Source organism: Corythoichthys intestinalis, chromosome 1 (assembly GCF_030265065.1).
Source record: "Corythoichthys intestinalis isolate RoL2023-P3 chromosome 1, ASM3026506v1, whole genome shotgun sequence".
Classification (NCBI taxonomy): domain Eukaryota; kingdom Metazoa; phylum Chordata; class Actinopteri; order Syngnathiformes; family Syngnathidae; genus Corythoichthys; species Corythoichthys intestinalis.
In genome coordinates, this window is record NC_080395.1 from 58,966,450 (window position 1) to 58,987,801 (window position 21,352).

General features: G+C 39.8%; 2 protein-coding genes across 7 annotated transcripts in view; one reads left to right on the plus strand and one right to left on the minus strand.

Moving 5' to 3' along the window:
• Positions 1 to 4,399, minus strand: part of cfap70 (cilia and flagella associated protein 70) — a 30,524-nt gene extending 26,125 nt beyond the window's left edge. For 4 of the 6 annotated variants that reach the window (XR_009062925.1, XM_057833639.1, XM_057833616.1 and 1 more), the window contains exons 1-2: positions 3,989 to 4,145; positions 144 to 228 (exon numbers count right to left, since the gene is read on the minus strand). Coding sequence is in view for 4 of the 6 variants with exons in the window: in XM_057833639.1 (XP_057689622.1) it covers positions 144 to 218 (75 nt within the window). In the remaining 2 variants the exon portion in view is untranslated. Of the gene's footprint in view, positions 1 to 143; positions 229 to 3,988; positions 4,146 to 4,197 lie in introns of those variants that run through there. The other 2 variants (XM_057833625.1, XM_057833652.1) reach the window with 2 other exon arrangements.
• The window catches only part of ddb1 (damage-specific DNA binding protein 1), an 86,767-nt gene continuing 69,804 nt past the window's right edge, over positions 4,390 to 21,352 (plus strand). Inside the window, exons 1-6 of the mRNA XM_057833603.1 lie at positions 4,390 to 4,585; positions 6,873 to 7,021; positions 16,957 to 17,073; positions 17,431 to 17,652; positions 18,870 to 18,984; positions 20,930 to 21,027. Coding sequence (XP_057689586.1) covers positions 4,525 to 4,585; positions 6,873 to 7,021; positions 16,957 to 17,073; positions 17,431 to 17,652; positions 18,870 to 18,984; positions 20,930 to 21,027 — 762 coding nt within the window. The 5' untranslated portion in view covers positions 4,390 to 4,524. The remainder of the gene's footprint in view (positions 4,586 to 6,872; positions 7,022 to 16,956; positions 17,074 to 17,430; positions 17,653 to 18,869; positions 18,985 to 20,929; positions 21,028 to 21,352) is intronic.

The window sequence follows — 21,352 nt, forward strand, 5'->3', positions numbered from 1 at the left end:
TACAATATACAGTATTGTCCTGAACTGGTGCTTAAATTAAGCATAAAATATCTTAGTTAGTTATAGTAAATAGTGAATCATGAAGAGAGAAAAAAAAGAAGAAAAGCAAAATTGAAAACTGAAAAGCAATTGTCTTCACTTACCATGTTGGTTGCACGAGCTATAGTTATTTTGATCTCAATCCTATTATCTGACTTTGTTTCAGAAGTCTCCATCATTCAAGGCAAACTGTGAAAGTTGGAAGTTAAAGGAATTAGTTTAGACACACCAGAGTTAATGTACTGCAAATTATTTTATTCTTTGAAAATAACAGCTCTTCAAGAAATGCTGGGTTGCTGGTATTTTTCTAAAGCCTTAAAAATCCTGAAAACCACACACAAATTTGATTGGTTTGTATTTGTATAAAAAAGACCTTTTTCTAATCATATTCATTGCTACTAAACCATTATTAAGATTACAGTTAACGGATATACAGTGCTGGCCAAAAGTACAGTGCCTTGCAAAAGTATTCGGCCCCCTTGAACCTTGCAACCTTTTGCCACATTTCAGGCTTCAAACATAAAGATATAAAATTTTAATTTTTTGTCAAGAATCAATAACAAGTGGGACACAATCGTGAAGTGGAACAAAATTTATTGGATAATTTAAACTTTTTTAACAAATAAAAAACTGAAAAGTGGGGCGTGCAATATTATTCAGCCCCCTTGCGTTAATACTTTGTAGCACCACCTTTTGCTCCAATTACAGCTGCAAGTCCCTTGGGGTATGTTTCTATCAGTTTTGCACATTGAGAGACTGACATTCTTGCCCATTCTTCCTTGCAAAACAGCTCGAGCTCAGTGAGGTTGGATGGAGAGTGTTTGTGAACAGCAGTCTTCAGCTCTTTCCACAGATTCTCGATTGGATTCAGGTCTGGACTTTGACTTGGCCATTCTAACACCTGGATACGTTTATTTTTGAACCATTCCATTGTAGATTTGGCTTTATGTTTTGGATCATTGTCCTGTTGGAAGATAAATCTCCGTCCCAGTCTCAGGTCTTGTGCAGATACCAACAGGTTTTCTTCCAGAATGTTCCTGTATTTGGCTGCATCCATCTTCCCGTCAATTTTAACCATCTTCCCTGTCCCTGCTGAAGAAAAGCAGGCCCAAACCATGATGCTGCCACCACCATGTTTGACAGTGGGGATGGTGTGTTCAGGGTGATGAGCTGTGTTGCTTTTACGCCAAACATATCGTTTTGCATTGTGGCCAAAAAGTTCAATTTTGGTTTCATCTGACCAGAGCACCTTCTTCCACATGTTTGGTGTGTCTCCCAGGTGGCTTGTGGCAAACTTTAAACGAGACTTTTTATGGATATCTTTGAGAAATGGCTTTCTTCTTGCCACTCTTCCATAAAGGCCAGATTTGTGCAGTGTACGACTGATTGTTGTCCTATGGACAGGCTCTCCCACCTCAGCTGTAGATCTCTGCAGTTCATCCAGAGTGATCATGGGCCTCTTGGCTGCATCTCTGATCAATTTTCTCCTTGTTTGAGAAGAAAGTTTGGAAGGACGGCCGGGTCTTGGTAGATTTGCAGTTGTCTGATGCTCCTTCCATTTCAATATGATGGCTTGCACAGTGCTCCTTGAGATGTTTAAAGCTTGGGAAATCTTTTTGTTTCCAAATCCGGCTTTAAACTTCTCCACAACAGTATCTCGGACCTGCCTGGTGTGTTCCTTGGTTTTCATAATGCTCTCTGCACTTTAAACAGAACCCTGAGACTATCACAGAGCAGGTGCATTTATACGGAGACTTGATTACACACAGGTGGATTCTATTTATCATCATCGGTCATTTAGGACAACATTGGATCATTCAGAGATCCTCACTGAACTTCTGGAGTGAGTTTGCTGCACTGAAAGTAAAAGGGCCGAATAATATTGCACGCCCCACTTTTCAGTTTTTTATTTGTTAAAAAAAGTTTAAATTATCCAATAAATGTTGTTCCACTTCACGATTGTGTCCCACTTGTTGTTGATTCTTGACAAAAAAATTAAATTTCATATCTTTATGTTTGAAGCCTGAAATGTGGCGAAAGGTTGCAAGATTCAAGGGGGCCGAATACTTTTGCAAGGCACTGTATTAGCAGCCCTGCAATTCTGTCAGATAATGCTCAATTTCTCCCAGAAAATGATTGCAATTACACATGCTTTGGCAGTAATATCTTCATTTATTTAGCTTGCAATGTAAAAACACAAAACAGAATGAAAAAAAAATTAAATCATTAATCAAGCAATCATTTTACATAGAACTCCAAAAATGTGCCGGACAAAAGTATTTGCACCCTCAGCCTTTAGACAAAATAACTGCGAACAACCACTTCCAGTATCCATCAATGAGTTTCTTACAATGCTCTGCTGGAATTTTAGATTTCAGACCATTCTTTTTTGGCCAACTGCTCCAGGTCTCTGAGATTTGAAGGGTGCCTTCTCCAAACTGCCATTTTCAGATCTCTCCACAGGTGTTCTATGGGATTCAGGTCTGGACTCTTTGCTGGCCAAGTCTCAAGTGCCTTCTCTCAAACCATTTTCTAGTAGTTTTTGAAGTGTGTTTCTGGTCATTGTCCTGCTGGAAGACCAATGACCTCTGAGGAGACCCAACTTTCTCACACTGGGCCCCACATTATGCTGCAAAATGTGTTGGTTGTTTACAGACTTCAAATACCATGCACACAGTCAAGCAGTCCAGTGCTAGAGGCAGCAAAGCAACCCCAAAACATCAGGGAACCTCCACCATGTTTGACTGTGGGGACCGTGTTTTTTTCTTTGAAGGCCTCGTTTTTTCCCCTGTAAACTATGTTGATGGGTTTTCCCAAAAAGCTCTATTTTTTGTCTCATCTGACCAGAGAACATTCTTCCAAAACGTTTTTGGCTTTCTGAGGTAAGTTTTGGCAAACTCCAGCCTTGTCTTTTTATGTCTCTGGGTCAGAAGTGGGGTGAGACGCCGACGGATAGTGCAGGTTGACACTGTAGTACCCTCAGACTGCAGGACAGCTTGAACTTGTTTGAATGTTAGTCGAGGGTTCTTTATCCACCATCTGCACAATCTTTCATTGAAATCACTCGTCAATATTTCTTTTCCGTCCACATCTAGGGAGGTCAGCCACAGTGCCATGCGTTTATTGATGACACTGTAGACCCAGGAACATTCAGTTCTTTGGAGATGGACTTGTAGCCTTGAGATTGCACATACTTACTTACAATTTTGCTTCTTATGTCCTCAGACAGTTCATTTTTCTTCTTTCTTTTCTCCATGCTCAATGTGGTATACACAAGGACACAGGACAGAGATTGAGTCAACTTCAACCCATTTTAACTAGCTGCAAGTTTGATTAATTATTGCCACCACCTGTTATGTGCCACAGGTAAGTAACGGGTGCTGTTAATTACACAAATTAGAGAAGCATCATATGATTTTTCAAAGAGTGCCAATACTTTTGTCTGGCCCATTTCTGGAGTTTTGTGTAAAATGAAAATGATCCCCCCGCCCCCATTCTCTTTTGTGTTTTTTTCATTGCAAGCAAAATAAATGAAAATATTACTATTGCAATTGCAATCATTTTCTCGGAAAAATTGAGCATTATCTGACAGAACTGCAGGGGATTCCAATACTTTTGGCCAGCACTGTAAGGTGTAAATTCCTTAGTAGGTGCTTCATCGCTCGGCATAGCTAGGCTTTATCAAAAAATGCCTGCATACAACTCTGCAGGGTCATATTTTCTTAATATAATGTAGTTTCTATTTTCGTTTTTGCACCAAAGCACAATAATAACGTTTTTGAGTTTTGTATACACTTCATAGGACGTTACCCCTAGCAACCAACTCTGCTTGGCAGCTCATTTCTCGTCCAAAATAAAAGTCGTAGCTTACGCGTTTTGAAATGAGGAAATAAGTTCAAACAAGTTAAGTTAGCGTTAAAACTTGCACCCAAAGGCATCCAACACATACCGTTACTTTTGTTTACTCCTTCCTCTGCTGCAATGCCTCGAAAATTAAAGGAAAATTCCAAAACAAAAATGCAGTAAAGTTTATGTCTTGCTTTTTTGGCGGCGTGGTGACCCTTTAACACTAAACGACCCTTCCACCTAATTCTTCTTACTATCAGTGAGACGCCACTCCCAAAGTATAATCTGACGTCATAAATAAAAGTGTCCTACCTTCATGATCACTGCCAGCCCTTCCATCTAAAATGAATAGGACGTCTAGCCGCTAGCGCCGTCAATGGCATCAGTGAATTATGTAAAATAAATACTGCGAAATATCGCTACGTGTCATTTTGATACACCACTCATCATATTTATATTTGCTTCAAGGGACATCCATGACAAAGAGGGCGCTCTAGCCTATACTTGCCGTTGTCTCCCAATGCTCAATCGACAGACGGATCTATTCTGAACTACTTCCGGGAGTTGTAGTTCAATGATTTTGTCGTTTGCCTGAGAGATATAACACTATTTTGGTGTTTATCTGCTACTCTTGTCAAGATGTCGTACAACTACGTGGTTACAGCTCAAAAACCCACGGCGGTCAACGCCTGTATCACAGGTAAATGTCCCTGCGTTTTGATTCTCGCATGCAGGTTGAACTCCCGCGCTGCAAGGTCCATGATAGTTTAACACGGGCCTGTAGTAGCCGATAGCTCGACTCGGGTTTGGATCTCTGTTTACCTGACGAATCGCTATTTTATTTGTGTTTCACGCTTAATGTGCAAAATGTTTGCCTTGTTAGGTAACTCATGTAAGATCGGGGCAGGCTGCGTCGATGTTCTTGGAAGTAAACAAATGATAATCCCTAGATTAAATGGATATACCTAACCATTACTAGGCTCTTGGGGAAAAATAGAAGTAATCTGTTTCACATTTTTTGCATTCCTCAAAGATCACTATTGATGGTCATTTTTATTTTATTAAAATAATGTACAGTTAACGTTATAGGGGGGATGTGAAAAATTGACACAATGATAAAGCCCTTTGATTTTTTTAAAAACCAAAATAGAATCATTTATATTGGATTCTAAAGGGTCTAGGCCACATCTCAGTCATTTTTAAATCAAATGTTCAGTGCATAATCTTTATGATATCAACTTCATGTACTTGACATCTAACACAACGACTTGACCTTTGACATAATTTAGGCACAGTCCTTACAGTAACCCACATGGCAAAGCATTACATTATATGTCATTATCAAAGCAACATCATATTTTCCATACAAGTAATATTAAACGTAAACAACAACCTAATGGGTATAAATCTAATCTACTCATCATTTGTCATCATCCATAACCACTTTGAAAAATCCAATCATCATCAAGTAACCTAAACTAACCACAGACAGTGGCTTTGAATTTAGCAGTGTTGGCTCCCCCATATTGTCAGCTTCAAAAGAAAAAGTCTTAGGAGAAACTGCAACTAACTTTCTGTGAGGATAGTCCCAAAACATGCAACAAGAAGGCATACAGGGTCAGAATCACAAAAAGATGACGTATCCACGTCTGCAAGTGTGCAGCGCAAAATGATGTTTTCACAAGTGCCTACAATTCCCACGTACTTTTCACATGGCTTGATATTATATGGTTAGTACTAGTAATGGACCAACCATGTGAATTGCATTCTCTTCAAAATGCACGTCTTCCACCTGATTATTAGAATTAACGAGGAGTTTGATGACATTTTAATCTGAATTTATTTCACTGTCTGCAAATATCAACAACAGGACTGATTTTGTGAGCTGTAATTCTGAGAAGACAATTGTGTGACGTTTAAGGGGACAATATTGAATTGCTAAATGCATCACATTTAAATATCAGTTGCATCATATAAAGCTTTTTCTTAACCTGTGTCATTGGCAATATCAATTTTTGAGACAATCCTTCTAAAAGTTCATTTCACTATCTGCAAATATTAGCAGAAACTAGTCCTGAAGTTGAAATATATACCCTAATTTTCGCACTATAATGCGCACCTGACCATAACCCGCCACCCACCAAATTTGGCATGAAAACGGAATTTCTTCATAGATAAGCCGCACTGGACTCACTGTATAATAGTATATTTACACCAAAAGATATTAACCGGTAACACTTTATTTGACAGCAGCATCATGAGACTGTCATAAAACCTAATGAACCACCATGAAGCTTTGGATGCAAAGCTTCATTGCTTAAAGAAGCTTCATTTGGCCATCACTGCTCTCTTGGGGGAGACAGTCAACCTCTGCTGCCACCTGCTGTCAACACTGTTGTCGTCCAACATGCCTCCTAACATACATTGCAGCGCTACAGATGTAAATAACAAACAAAACTCATGTTCTGTGCTAAATATTTCTTCAGTTACTCTTCTAGTTGTTTCATTAATTGCGAGTTATGGTATTTGGTAACACTTTATTTAACACTGGCGCCGTAAGACTGTCATTAGACAATCATTATGACATGACACTGTTGTGAGCATTAATGAATGCTTATAACAGATGTCATTTAGTGTTATCCGGCAAATTATCTCAGTTTTGAATGGATGTAAAAGATCCGAGCTGGACATAAATGGAGTTAATGACATAATTTGCCAGATGACAGTTTATGACATAAGCATTCAGTAATGCCCATGATCGTGCCATGTCATTATTATGACGGTCTTATGATGCTGCTGTCAAATAAAGTGTTACCTATTAACCCCCTCAAAAAAATCAAGCCGCACTGGACTATAAGCCACAAGTATCAAAATGAAGGAAAAAAGTAGCGGCTTATAGTCCGAAAATTACGGTAATTTTAATATTTCCTTTATCTGGGTAATCAGGTTAAAAAGCATGACTTGTCCTGATGATTTTACATTTACAGGACACTTCACCTCTGCAGAGGACCTCAATTTGCTCATAGCAAAAAACACAAGGTTGGAGATCTATGTTGTCACAGCTGAAGGACTCCGACCCGTCAAGGAAGTGGGCATGTATGGAAAGATTGCTGTCATGGAGCTCTTTAGGCCCAAGGTACAATTTATTTGATATCTTTACTTCGCAGTGTACAAAGCAACAATTAGTGTCATTTTCAAAATGTGTCATCATTCCAACAAACACGGAATAAGAAATAAAAGCTGATAATGGGTGAGACTTGTGAATCTCATTGGGGTACCACCAGGGCATTGTTTTATCAGCAGCAAAGGAGTTTTAGCCTTGGATGCTAAACTGGAAACGCTTTATATATTGTAAAACGATGTCAGCATGCAGTAAGTTTTTTTTGTCTGCCCCCTTTGGTGCAGTACAACCAAATACTTGCTTACCCGAGTGCAATTGTTGCATTTTTATAAGTTTTGCCAATTCTTATATTTTTTTGTGCGATGCAAAGTAATTGCAAAGTGTTATTTTTTTTAGCAAAGTAGGTATATAGCTGGCACTTAAAAATACCTCAAAAGTAACAATATGTAACAAAAAAATTTGTTATCGCATGTTTTGGGAACTGAAAAAACTGGGGCCAACAATAGGGAAAATGTAACGTGCTATACTGCACTGGTGCCAAGGTGTTCCAACATAGTCAACTCAGACAAGTTAAAAGTCAGAAAATGTATATCACTACACAAGGGAAAAGTTAAACTGGTTTTGGGTGAAAATAAATGAATAATCTGGATAATGTAATACGAATATCAGGATATCAAAAATGCTGATTGCGTGAAAACTAAAGCATAATAGCAGAATAATCTGTTGATTTAGTGCTTTACTGTAGTTTAGCCTTGCAGGCAAGACTCTATTTCCAGATTCATTGATTCATCGTGCAGTACCGTCTTGTAAACCTCAGTTGTCAAACAACTTCCGTGTCATCTGATGTTTGAGCCAATCAGGAGAAAAATGCGGGAGCTACAGACATGACCAGGAAGCAACTATCTGGTTGAAAACAATACCGGAATACAAAGCGGTTCTTGTGAATAGTTCAATTTCTGATTTTTTTGTCGGAAATACACTTTATTGCCTCATTAAAAGAGAAAAGAACTTCACAAAAAGCTTTTCTTAACGGAAAATGATTTATTTGCTCTTCCGCTAATGAATACACCTCCTGATAGAAAGCTAATCATTGGAAAGAGGTGGGAGCTGCAGACATAACCAGAAAGCGACTACCTGCTTGAATTCTTCGGTGGAATGCAAAGCTTGAATGCAAAACAAATTAATTAAAAGTTTTGTCTGTAATGAATTTGATTTCCTCATTAAAAGAGGGGCAAAGAATATCACTAAAGCTTTATTTGACAGGGAACAATGTTTTCGCGAGTGTGACGAGAAGAGCCATCGTCCAATCAGCAGCCATATATTTATTGGAGGTTCCTCCTATGAAACTGTCTCGGTTAAATATTTCCTAAATCGATTTTGGAATATATTCAGTGTAGATTTATGGAACAAACCATCTGGCGTGCAATTTTAGCTGTGGTTGATTTGAGGAAAAAATTGAAATTTTACCACTTTTCTTCATTTTGAATTTTGGTTCAATTACGAGCCAAACTGAAAGTATTTAATGAGCAGACTATTCTCACGTGGGATTTCAGTGCATTTTTGATCCCAAGTTTACACATTTCCAGAGGGAAAAAAGGGCTAAAGTATACATTCAATTAAAATGTTCAATGAAAGGGATCTTTTTGTCTGCAGCATTATCGATATATTTTATTTTTTTAAGTTGGAAATTGGCTGATGATTACTGCTGTGCGATTTTCAAATGTATTCAACGTATTAATTATTATTATTATTATTATAATTGAGTGGTGATATGGACATCTTGAGTACGATTGGTGGTATTAGTGTAGCGTATGGAATCCCATCCTTGTAGCAAGCAGCACTAATTTGGCGGCATCTGCTGGTCAAACTGTGCATTGCAGGAGCAGTTCTATTTAGGGCGATGATGACGATACGTAAAATGTCAATAGACACCTTTATATAATATTGGAGAAAATATTATTCATATTGTACAGGACTACTGATGGCAGAACATGGGCTAGGGTTTCCGCATTTTAGCCACCATAAAGCCATCCAGGATAGCTACAGTCGGGAGAACAAGTATTTGATACACTGCCAATGGGTTTTCCCATTGGCAGTGTTGTTGTACTTGTTCTCCCCACTGTAAAGCTAGGCTAACTTGGCAGTCTGGGTGACATTTTATTTCCATAACAACAACTCTGGTGTTTTTTTGTTTTTCCCAAAAAGGATCCTGCTTGGTCTGTTCCCACATACTGTATGTTCAGTACGGGAGGATCTACTCGTGGTCTCTCTCTTAAAGTGCCTGTGACACAAAAAAGCATGTTTATCTCATATTATATGCGGTATTTTATGCTCCTGAATGAAATGGACCACTTGGATGTGTGCAGAAGCGATCGATATATTTATTTAGGGCTGCTGCTATCGGATATTTTAGTAATCGAGTAATCGACTGAAAATCCTATCGATTAATCGAGTAATTGGATAAAACATATTTTGTGGGTAAAAATTACAAATATACATGAGAAAGACATTTCATTTAATATTGAACCATTTTCAGTCAATCAATGTCTTTATTTTTGATGTACATTGTTGAAAACAGCCAACAATTGCCTCTCAGATGTGACTAGAATAGAAAAACAAGACCAATTCACTGCTTTCACTCCAAAAACTTTTAGATCTTATAAAAAATATATATATTTCGTATCTAAAAATGCCATTACGCTTGATAACACACATCACTTAAAAGTTAGGTGTTTTTCCCCACGTGTTTCAATTGAACTTCCATTTGTGTCAAGCCATTTTTAAGTTCTAGTTAAGTTTTAAGTTAGTCTAAACTGTAAGTCCTGATAGGATTTTGAGTTTTTGCAGTGTTCAGAATAAATGTATTGTAACATATCAAGTTATAATTATTGATGCACGATAATGCATTTTTCAGCCGATACCGATAACCGATAATTTCCTCCTCGTTCCAACCGATAACCGATAATGTCAAGCCGATAATTTTATTAAAAGATTTATGTAAAATTTTAAAGTATACACAAGAGAAAATATTACTGTGCAAAAATATTATTGCTCTTTTTTTCCAACGTCAAATGTGAACAAGTAGTAAATTTCAACATCTACATAAAGACAGATTGTCTGACATTGTGTAATGATAAACCTTTGGCAACAATTACTTACAGAGTAAATACATAAGTTGCACAAAAATGGCTTTAAAAGTAAGCCATTCCTAACGTGTAACATTACTACACAGCAAAAACACAACTCCTTAAAACTAGTTAAATTCCCTTGTTTTCACTGTAAATCTATTGGAAATAAGTGAAATTAACTGCCAGCACTTCAAGTATATTTCACTCAGATTTCTTGAAGAAAAATAGCCTGCTGAAAATAAGCTTAACAGCCTTATTTTAAGCAATAAATTATCATACATAATCCTAAGAAAAAAAAACTTGTCAGAAATGTTCTTTATTCAAGAATATATATGGTTCAAAACATTATTTGAAAGCAATTTTTTCTTGATTTAGGTGAATTTTTTTTTTTAGATTTTGGGCCTAATAAGAACAAATGGCAATATTTAGTTCAAGTGGAATAATCTGGCGCATTCATCTGTTAACTAGTCTTCAACACTCAAACAAACTGGGGAAAATTATTTGACTAGATATAAGAAGAGTGATCTGATTAAGACGTCATAAATTTAAAGCGTACTGAATACATACACCAAACCACACAAAGAAGTCATCCAGTCAGTAATGTTAAAATTATCAACTAACCACTGTGCCGTCATGATAACCATGCTTTCTTGACATCACTTGTGTAAATGTCCGTGGTAAAACTGATGTGATCGGCATGTCTTTCACGAAGAATCGTGGTCGTATAAACTGCATTATTTTTTCATCCAGGGGTTTGGCTATCGGGTCATTTCGGGAATTTCCTCCCGCCTGTGCCCTTCAGTCCGCCCGGCTGCCAAATTAGGACCCGCGCCAGGCCTCTGTCTTGAACCGGTGTGGCGGCGGCAGCTAAGTTCGTACTGGATATCCGCCCGCCCCCGCCGGTATTGTGGCGAAAAATAGCCGCCCCACGTGAAATGTCCCCCTTGACGGGAACGCTTATTTATAACGCTTTATTGAGCGTTTATTTGATTTGTTTGTTTATTTATTTTACTATTGAGCGCCCACACGTCACTCGTACAGCTTTTTCATACCAATCGATGGACATGGAAACGATTTTTTTGTACCATGGATATATGTATTTTTTTTACTCTGCTTGAACTAATAAATGTCATACCTGTGTGATTGTCATTGAGATATGTTCGTGAAAACCTGTAGACTAATACATTTCTGTTCAAAGATGGTTATGTGGCCCAGTCCACGATTTGTTACAAAAATAAAGTACTAGTATTTTGTCTAATTTATTTATTTAAAACTGATTTTACAGTCGTAAATCCATTACTGTAATGCGTCCATGAAAACATTTGATGTTTTCACCTCAATAAAGCGTAATACATAAGCGTTCCCGTCAGGTGGGACATTTCACGCGGGGCGGCTATTTTTCGGCACAACACCTGCTTGCTGCGGCGTATTCGGTGCATGGCTCTGCTCTGCTCTGCCCGCCGAGGGCGAGGCGGCGGCCTGCGTGACCGGACCGGCGGGCTCCGTCGGAAGACAGCTACTTGTCGACTATCTGTCTCGTGAGGTGTTTAGCCATAGATGGGAGTTTACCACCCGCTTTGGGCTGCATTCCCGAACAACCCGACTCCGGGAGGACCGCAGCGTCTCTGTATCGTCACTAGCCCCGTAGCTTTATAGTTTATTTGTGTTTACAATAGCTTTAGCATTCGCGCTAGCAGCAGCCTCGTATTCGTTCCAAAAATCATTGTGATGCAGTTTTAAATGGCTGCTGGGTTAGTGCTAGGGGTGTTCAATGAGGACTCTTTCTTTACGCCTCGTGGAACTGTTTTGTAGATGGCGAGAGCGTCGTTTATTTCATTTAACAACGGGAAAAGCAACGCACGCTAGTGAGAGCGCCTCAACACTGATGTGTAACACCGCCTCCTCTATGACGCCGTACTCCTCAACCCCTCCTCCCACAGGGGCTTCAGAGAGGGGAGGGGTTGGACAGGCGGCGGTGGAGAAGTGGAGAAAACTGCTTGGTTGCGCACATTTTGGAGGCTAAATCAAGTATATAATTATCGGATTGCATTATCGGTTGATTTTTTAAAAATCTGTATTATCTGTGTGACGTCATAATTGTCATTATCGGCCGATAATTATCGGTAACCGATATTATCGTGTATCTTTAGTTATAATATGGCGGGGAAATTAGCATGCGTTCCTGAATGCACCGCGTGACGTGCGGGGGTGAGGGAGGTGCGGGAGAGCGAGAGACGTGCCTTCCTGTTGTTGTTGTCGTTACACAAGTTCCCAAAAAAGAAATAATTGCAACCTAACGAAGCGGGTGGCTCTTTGTCAACGTTACAGTATGATACCTGCTGTATTGGAGCACATTAGGGGCCAGTACTACTTGGTGTATTATCCAGCAATGACTACTGAGCATGACAGTTAGCTTTATCATATTTTCCTTTTACACCCTCATCACTCGACAGCGCTATGTTTCACAGATTAAATAAAGCCTGTATGTAAGACACGTTAGCCACGCATCGACAGTGGTCTTAATAGAAACCTAGCCCTCCGCAGGGCTAACGTTATGTACGTGAGCGAGTGACAGTAACGTTAATCTTATTTATTAGCGCTGAGAAGTGTACTGCTTTAAGATGGCGGCTGTTTACTAACACCGCTGACTCTGTCATTTCGCATCTCGTTCAACATACATGTGAAATATCTAAGAGTAAACTAGCCCGCATCATGCGGGCTAGTTTTTAGCAACGACGGCGTAGTTTGTAGCGGCTGTCGCCTGCAGAAAGGTTTTTAAAAAAATTTTTTTATTGCTTCTTCCTCTACGCACGTGACATCAGCGCGTTGTCCCGCGTTAAAAGTAGTCTGGGCAAAACGTGATGCTTAGAGCGGGTTAATTTAAAAGATTCCTAGAGGTGAATAAAATTACTCGGATCAAGTATTTAAACTCGAGTTATTCGAGTTGCTGGAGTATACGTTTCAGCTCTGTATTTATTCCATTTTTTGAATCACGCGCTACGAAAAGGAAACTTCAATCCGGCCACAGTCTCAGATTGAGGAAGATGGCGGATGTGACGTTTACGAGTGACATAATCTTCACTGTACAGCCATACTATTGTATGAGAAGGACTGCGGGTTCATCTGATTTTGCGGATTAATTTGTTTATTTTTTGCATCATGCCAGCTCAATATGCTGCAGGCTTTTGTTGCTACAACAGGGAGTGTGGTGTGAGCCGTTTTGGGTTTCAAAAAGATCCTGTTTACTGTGAAGAATGGGCAAATCCAGTATGACAATGGAGCGACCATTGAACGGACGAGGAAGAGAGTACGCATGGTGTTTTATTTTATGTCAAATCCTGGGATCATGGCACACGTTTTAATAAAGAGGTGGCTTGCATTTTGTGGGTGATAATGCTCCCTGTCAACTGAAAAGGAAGGATTGGCCGACGACCGGCTGCTTGTTTTACACCATGGTCGCTGGCCAATGAAGGCAGGGGCGCTGATGCTTGGGCAGCCACGTGCTCTCGTCTCCGATTCTCGATTGTTTTGAGACTTCCACTCCCCATGGCCCAATTTGTGTGCCTGCCCATAGAGCGCTATCCTTGGCTTGGGCCCGGGGAGTCCCCTCACTCTCGTCTACGGTTCTTGATTGTGTCGGGACTTTCACCCCCCTTGGCACTCTTCGCGTGCCCGTCAAGAGAGCACTATCCTCAACTTGGGCCTGGGGAGCCCCCCGCTCTCGTCTGTGGTTTTTGTGTAGAGACTTCCACCCCTCTCAGCCCTCTTCGTGTGCCCACCGAGAGTGTGCTATCCTCGGCTTGGACTTGGGCAGTCACGCGCTCCGACGTCTGCCGATTTGTCTACCAAGAATGTGTCATTTTCGGCGTTCATTCCCCAGCTGCGGCCCCGGCGACTAGCACTCCTGCCGGTGCCCAACAGGGGAACGATGAGCCGAAACTTTCTCGCCGCGGGGGGCTGGCCGATCGGTGAATTCAATCACCCCCGCTGCCGTGTGTGAAATGAGGCGAGGTAGTTTTGTGTGATATTTCGTGTTCGAAAGACGAGGAAGAGACTTGGAAGAGCCGCTCGGTTCGGGTTAGGACGTAGGTTAGCTCTCACAATCCTCTTTAGTTTGCACTCTTTTCTCCGTCTCCGAGTCCCCGCAGGGAAATGACAAGAGCCTGACTAACTCTGGTGGCATAAAATACCATTCGGGATGTTTAAGAAGTCTTGAACATTATGCAGCAATTTAGCCCTGTCATACTGAATAAATGCATTTTTAATATTTCATATTTCATTTAGCACAAGACATTTGTTTGTCATGACCATACAATTTATTTCGCAATCGGGGAAAAATACTTAGATACAAAGAATATCCTTCAAAAATATTGGAGTAGCGAGATAAAACAATGATGACATTTTAGAGCCTGCTCTAGTCATCAGCTTTGTGTTTGTTGTCTCTGTCGGCTTTTTCTCTTTCTGAATCTTCCTCCTCCTCTAAATACGACTCAAAACATACAGTGGGGCAAATAAGTATTTAGTCAACCACCAATTGTGCAAGTTCTTCTACTTGAAAAGATTAGAGAGGCCTGTAATTGTCAACATGGGTAAACCTCAACCATGAGAGACAGAATGTGGAAAAAAAACAGAAAATCACATTGCTTGATTTTTAAAGAAGTTATTTCCAAATTAGAGTGGAAAATAAGTATTTGGTCACCTACGAACAAGCAAGATTTCTGGCTGTCAAAGAGGTCTAACTTCTTCTAACGAGGTCTAACAAGGCTCCACTCATTACCTGTATTAATGGCATCCATTTTAACTCATTATCGGTATAAAAGACACCTGTCCACAAACTCAGTCAGTCACACTCCAAACTCCACTATGGCCAAGACCAAAGAGCTGTCGAAGGACACCAGAGACAAAATTGTAGACCTGCACCAGGCTGGGAAGAGTGAATCTGCTATAGGTAAAACGCTTGGTGTAAAGAAATCAAGTGTGGGAGCAATTATTAGAAAATGGAAGACATACAAGACCACTGATAATCTCCCTCGATCTGGGGCTCCATGCAAGATCTCACCAAGTGGCGTCAAAATGATAACAAGAACTGTGAGCAAAAATCCCAGAACCACAAGCGGGGACCTAGTGAATGACCTACAGAGAGCTTGGACCACAGTAACAAAGGCTACTATTAGTAACACAATGCGCCGCCAGGGACTCAAATCTTGCACTGCCAGACGTGTCCCCCTGCTGAAGGAAGTACACGTCCAGGCCCGTCTGCGGATCGCTAGAGAGCATTTGGATGATCCAGAAGAGGAATGGGAGAATGTGTTATGATCAGATGAAACCAAAATAGAACTTTTTGGTAAAAACACAGGTTCTCGTGTTTGGAGGCGAAAGAATACTGAATAGCATCCGAAGAACACCATGCCCACTGTGAAGCATGGGGGTGGAAACATCATGCTTTGGGGCTGTTTTTCTGCACAAGGACAAGGACGACTGATCTGTGTAAAGGAAAGAATGAATGGGGCCATGTATCGAGAGATTTTGAGTGAAAATCTCCTTCCATCAGCAAGGGCATTGACTATGAGACGTGACTGGGTCTTTCAGCATGACAATGATCCCAAACACACAGCCAGGGCAACAAAGGAGGGTTCGTAAGAAGCATTTCAAGGTCCTGGAGTGGCCTAGCCAGTCTCCAGATCTCAACCCTGTAGAAAATATGTGGAGGGAGTTGCAAATCCGTGTTGCCCAACGACAGCCCCAAAACATCACTGCTCTAGAGGAGATCTGCATGGAGGAATGGGCCCAAAATACCAGCAACAGTGTGTGAAAAGCTTGTGAAGAGTTACAAAAAAATGTTTGGCCTCCGTTATTGCCAACAAAGGGTACATAACAAAGTATTAAGATGAACTTTTGGTATTGACCAAATACTTATTTTCAACCATGATTTGCAAAAAAATTCTTTAAAAATCAAACAATGTGATTTTCTGTTTTTTTCCCCACATTCTGTCTCTCATGGTTGAGGTTTACCCATGTTGACAATTACAGGCCTCTCTAATATTTTCAAGTGGGAGAACTTGCACAATTAGTGGTTGACTAAATACTTATTTGCCCCACTGTATATGGCTGTATGTATACTTCCTCTGGATTGACAATATTGTTGGAAAAAGCCACACTTGAACCAGAATCGCTGAAAAACGCTTCCTCCTAGTCTGGGCTCACTGCTAAATCCGCTGAAATCACTTTTTCACTGACGTCATCACCCAGATGGAGGCGCCAGAGCGCTATAATAACAGGAGGAGTTAAACGGCAGATTTAAAGACTCATTTCTTGCGCTTTGTCAAATTGTTGTATATGGTCAAATCGTCTCAAAATGTGATTTTAATTCTAATAATACTGCTATTTAATTTTTTTCAATCGTGTCACAGGCGCTTTAAGTTGACTGTACTATTTCATTTTGTATCCAATGATTGCTTATCTACTCCCATTCAAATGACAAATCGACTCACTTCCAATTCGTGCACCGCTCTTTATTTTCTTTTACTTATTATGATTATTTTTTTCACCGCTTACTTCCCAGCTCGAAAAATATACATTCATTTTTCATTTGGGCATTTGTTCCTTGCCTCGGGCAATCGGGAAGCACTTAACTTCAAGCCCTAATTACATGCCGTCTTATAATTTTTTTCACGCACGCAGTATTGGTTGAAGTAGCTCTGACTAGTGATGGCACATACAATCCATTATTGCAAAGAAAAAAATTGGTTCATTTTCCCTTTAAGTGATTAACCTTTAATTGCAATGTCATTGATTCATCATTTTCCTTTGCTCATATGATAGGGTGAGAACAAGGATCTGCTGTTTATACTCACCTCGAAATACAATGCTTGCATTCTTGAATACAAACAAAATGGAGAAAGCATTGACATCATCACTCGTGCCCATGGAAATGTCCAGGTGAGTGAGCAATAAAAACACATTGTGTACTCATCACAGTCTTTTAACGGCATCAGTCCTCAAAAAGTCAGTCGCGTGCACAGTTCTGCATTATTTTTTTGTTTTGTTTGGATTTCAAAACAAGGACGTAATGGTAATAGAAAATTCCTTGGGCCTTTACAGAATTAAAATTTTCCTAAAAATTTTCATCCAGTTCCTAACTTGAAAGAGACTCTGCTGTCTGGCATTGCTAATTTTCACCTTGAAAAGTGGGAAAAAAATACATAAAACGGGAAACAAAAGTATATTTAGCTAATAATCGGAATTTGTTTTTATACTCTTCAAGGAAATACATGCAATGGATCTTTTCATTTACAGGATCGAATTGGGCGGCCCTCAGAGACTGGTATTATTGGAATCGTTGATCCAGAATGCCGTATGATTGGCCTACGGCTATATGATGGGTTGTTTAAGGTGATCCCTCTGGATCGAGACAATCGAGAGCTTAAGGCATTTAACATTAGACTGGAGGAACTTCAAGTTATTGATGTTCACTTCCTGTATGGCTGCCAGGCCCCTACTGTGTGCCTCATCTATCAGGTATGCTTTGGGGAGGGCTGTTGGTTTGCTATACATTACCAAATGTGCCGTTCTGGAATAAGATATTTAAAATCAAATTAAAACTATAATCAGGGGTGCACATAAGTGGTCCGCATGCGCGCATGCGTACTGGACGTAGACAAACGCGCTGGCCCTCAACGGCTTCCATACGCTTTTGCGTACCGATGGCTGACCACTGTATTTGCAGCGGACACGAGAAAATAACTTCTCAAAATGTCGAAGAGGCAGGCCACACTGAGTAATTACTTCCGTGTTCCCCCACCCCCGTCAAAAGACAGACAGACAACAGAGACGTCACCGGAGCTACCGAAAAAAAAGGACTTTTGCTGAAAAGTGGCTACAGGATGAACCATGGCCAGAAGCAAATGATGCTCGCACGGAAATGCGGTACAAAATGTGCCGTGAGAATCCCAATGTCGCCGATAAGAGCAGCGCATTTTATGTAGGGTCAAAGAATTTCAGCCATCCAAACTTTGAAAAGCAGGGAAAAAACAGAGCATGTGGCAATTAAGCAAACTATCGATGTCAAACAGGACCCCACTCGCCCTATGGACAAGTGGCGGAATAAAGGTAATGAACAGCGACATGCACTGACAAACATGTTTTTGCTCGCATTTTACAAAGCTAAACATGCACGTTCAATGAGGTCTTATGAGGAGGACATCCCACTTTTAAAAAGGCTTGAAGTTAATGTGGGAGCCGCATAATGCCCTTTATTTTGAATTGGTGCTTTTATGTTTATTTCTTTACATTTCACTTCAAAGTAATGGCAATTTTGTTGTGCCAGTTGATGTTAATCAAGCATTAATTGTTAATATAATTAATTAAAGTTAATTGGCTCGAAGTAAAGCTTGTCATAAATTTATCGCATCAGGCGGGTCGGCTCTCAAGCTCAATGAGGACCAAGTCACATCTCCAGATCCTCCTCTGAGAACCTGGGCAAAAAAATTATGTGCACCCCTGACTATAATGTTTTGGAATGTTAATTGCATCTTCTGAATTTTTTTTTTTTTTCCCAAAACTATAGTACTTGGGCTAAAATATTACTAAATATGGCTCAAGAAGGAAAATGGTCAAATGACAGTGGATATTTGACAAAAAGAGTTTCATTTATTTGCAGATGCTGAGGTTAAAAGCATAGATTTTGCTATCTGGTGATCTAGTGTGTCTCTCAATATGTCTGTTATGTACTGTAGGATCCCCAGGGGCGCCATGTGAAGACCTATGAGGTTTCTCTGAGAGAGAAGGAGTTCAACAAGGGCCCGTGGAAACAGGAGAATGTTGAGGCTGAAGCATCTATGGTCATACCAGGTTCTTAGAGCATTTTTCAATGTTTTCAATACACTATTTATTAGAGGTGTGCGACATTTCAGATTCTTAGATTATTCGCGATTCGGCTGTGGAAGATTCGAGAACTATTCACAAACATCCAAATTGCATTTATTAGAATATGTCAAGTAAAGCGGAACTGAAACACAGTCAGCGCGGTGTTTGGGACGCAATGAGGAACGGACCGAGAGTAAACATCATTGCCCGGGTGAAGACTGTGCTCAACTCACGGCTCTGGCTCAACTCATGCCACTAGATTAAAAAAAAAAAATACCTGACTTCTGCCGACAGCCGCTAAAAACTACGTCCACATAATGCTACTAGATGCGAGATAACAGACTCGACAGCGTTAGCAACACATGTATAGAAAACTAGATGCAAAATGACAGACTTGCCGGTGTTAGTAAACAGCCGCCATCTTAAGGCAACAGACTTCCCTGGAAGGCTGTTGTAACGAACTATCCAAGCTAACCTAATCAGCTTTTTATCTAAAATACTCCTAAATCAGCAAAATCTTACTTGAGTTTATCTTTAAAACAGTTTTAAAACTTTCACATGTCGAAAGTAAACAGAAGGGAAATTATGGAATAACGGGAGCAATTTTAAAAAGTTGAACGGTTGATTCACAACATTCAATAAATTGAATGTAGTTTAAAGCTGCATTTTATTTACTGTTTTGAAATGTTAACTTGATACTGAAATAGTCGTTTACTTAAGCCTGAGAGGATTTTGGTACAATTTTTGTAACTAATATACGAAACATTAAAAGCAGCAGCTAATAGCTGGGTTTGCATCAATAATTGATTTGTAATCAAATCGTAGCCTCTGAATCATAATCGAATCGTTAGGTGCCCAAATATTCCCACCTCGACTAATTATTGATACGTCTGTATTATTTTCAACCGGAAATCATTCTGTTGCCATCTCTCTTGTTGGATAAACTGAACTGCAATAATATGCTGCCACAGAATCAAAAACATTTAAATCTGCAGTGCGCAGCTTCTGTCAGCCCTTACACTTGAATTCTGCATAACAACAACGTAGCCAGCTTTTTGATAGGACCTAGGCTAGGTTCATGCTGCAGGTCTTAACGTACAAATCCAATTTTTTCGTGTTTTTATGACTCAAGTGAGGCATTAACTTGACGGTCTGAACGAGACAAGTCGCATAGATGGCAGCTATGTAGCTGTTCATTAGCGTTAGTGCTTAGCTTTTACTACACAGGAGGCGGGATTGACCACAGTCATAAAAAAATACAATGAAGAAAAGGATAAGCCTGATAATGCTCGGTTTCTTTCTGTGTGCCAAATGAACAGTATTTCAGTATTGCCAACATGGGGCAAACTGTCACACACACATAAGACTTATATGTGCATCATGCACGCACAGTGCATAGTTATTTCTTTTGATGCTTCTTCGCATGCGGGTCAGTTTGCTCAGCCCGTGTCGGACTGCAAATTAGTGCGCATGCGTGATACTTGAACGGGCTCAATGGGCAAAGGCAGTTTGAATGGGCTCGCCAAAAAAAACAAATGACAAAAAATTGGAATTGTGCAGTAAGACCTGCGGTATTAACCTAGCCTTTGACATAGCCTACTGCTTTTTCTGTCGTGAAGGACAGCCGGTGAGGGAAACAAGATTAAAAAAAATTAACTCCCAAAAAAGTTACTCATTGATGGAGTAACATTTTTAACAATTGTGTGGACATTCTAAATTACGGTGCACAATACATGCGCAGTAAATCATTTGTGCGACAGTGTAATGTGCAGTTTGAAAAAGACCTTTTGCAGTTTTATTCATTAGATGTAGAGGTAAACTGTCTTTTACTCAAGAATTTTACAAAAGAATCTTTCAAAAATGGCTCCAAGAGCGTGTCTGTGTGGTTGGCTACATTGTAATGTACAATTTTGCTGTGCTTGCATTTTAGTGCCAGAGCCTTTTGGTGGTGCTATAATCATTGGACAAGAATCAATTTCTTACCACAATGGAGACAAATATTTGGCCATTGCACCACCCACAATCAAGGTAATTGTATAAACACTGAAATGAGATAATATGGTCATGGTAAAACATTAGAATGTGGAGGACCAAATGTAACGGAATGAAATATATAAATCTTTAAATAAACACTTAAATGTGTCATTAATTACAATGGGTATTCAATAAATAAAAGTGTTGTTAATTCATTAAAATTACAGCTAATTTAATGTATAACATGTAATTATTTCACTATTTAATTAATTATTTCACTGGCATGTGTCCTAATGAATTCATTTTATCTCTCAAACTCACCCATAAAAGTCAGTGGTTACCTGATTGGTTACCCAGCACATCAAGCCAAGAGGGGTTT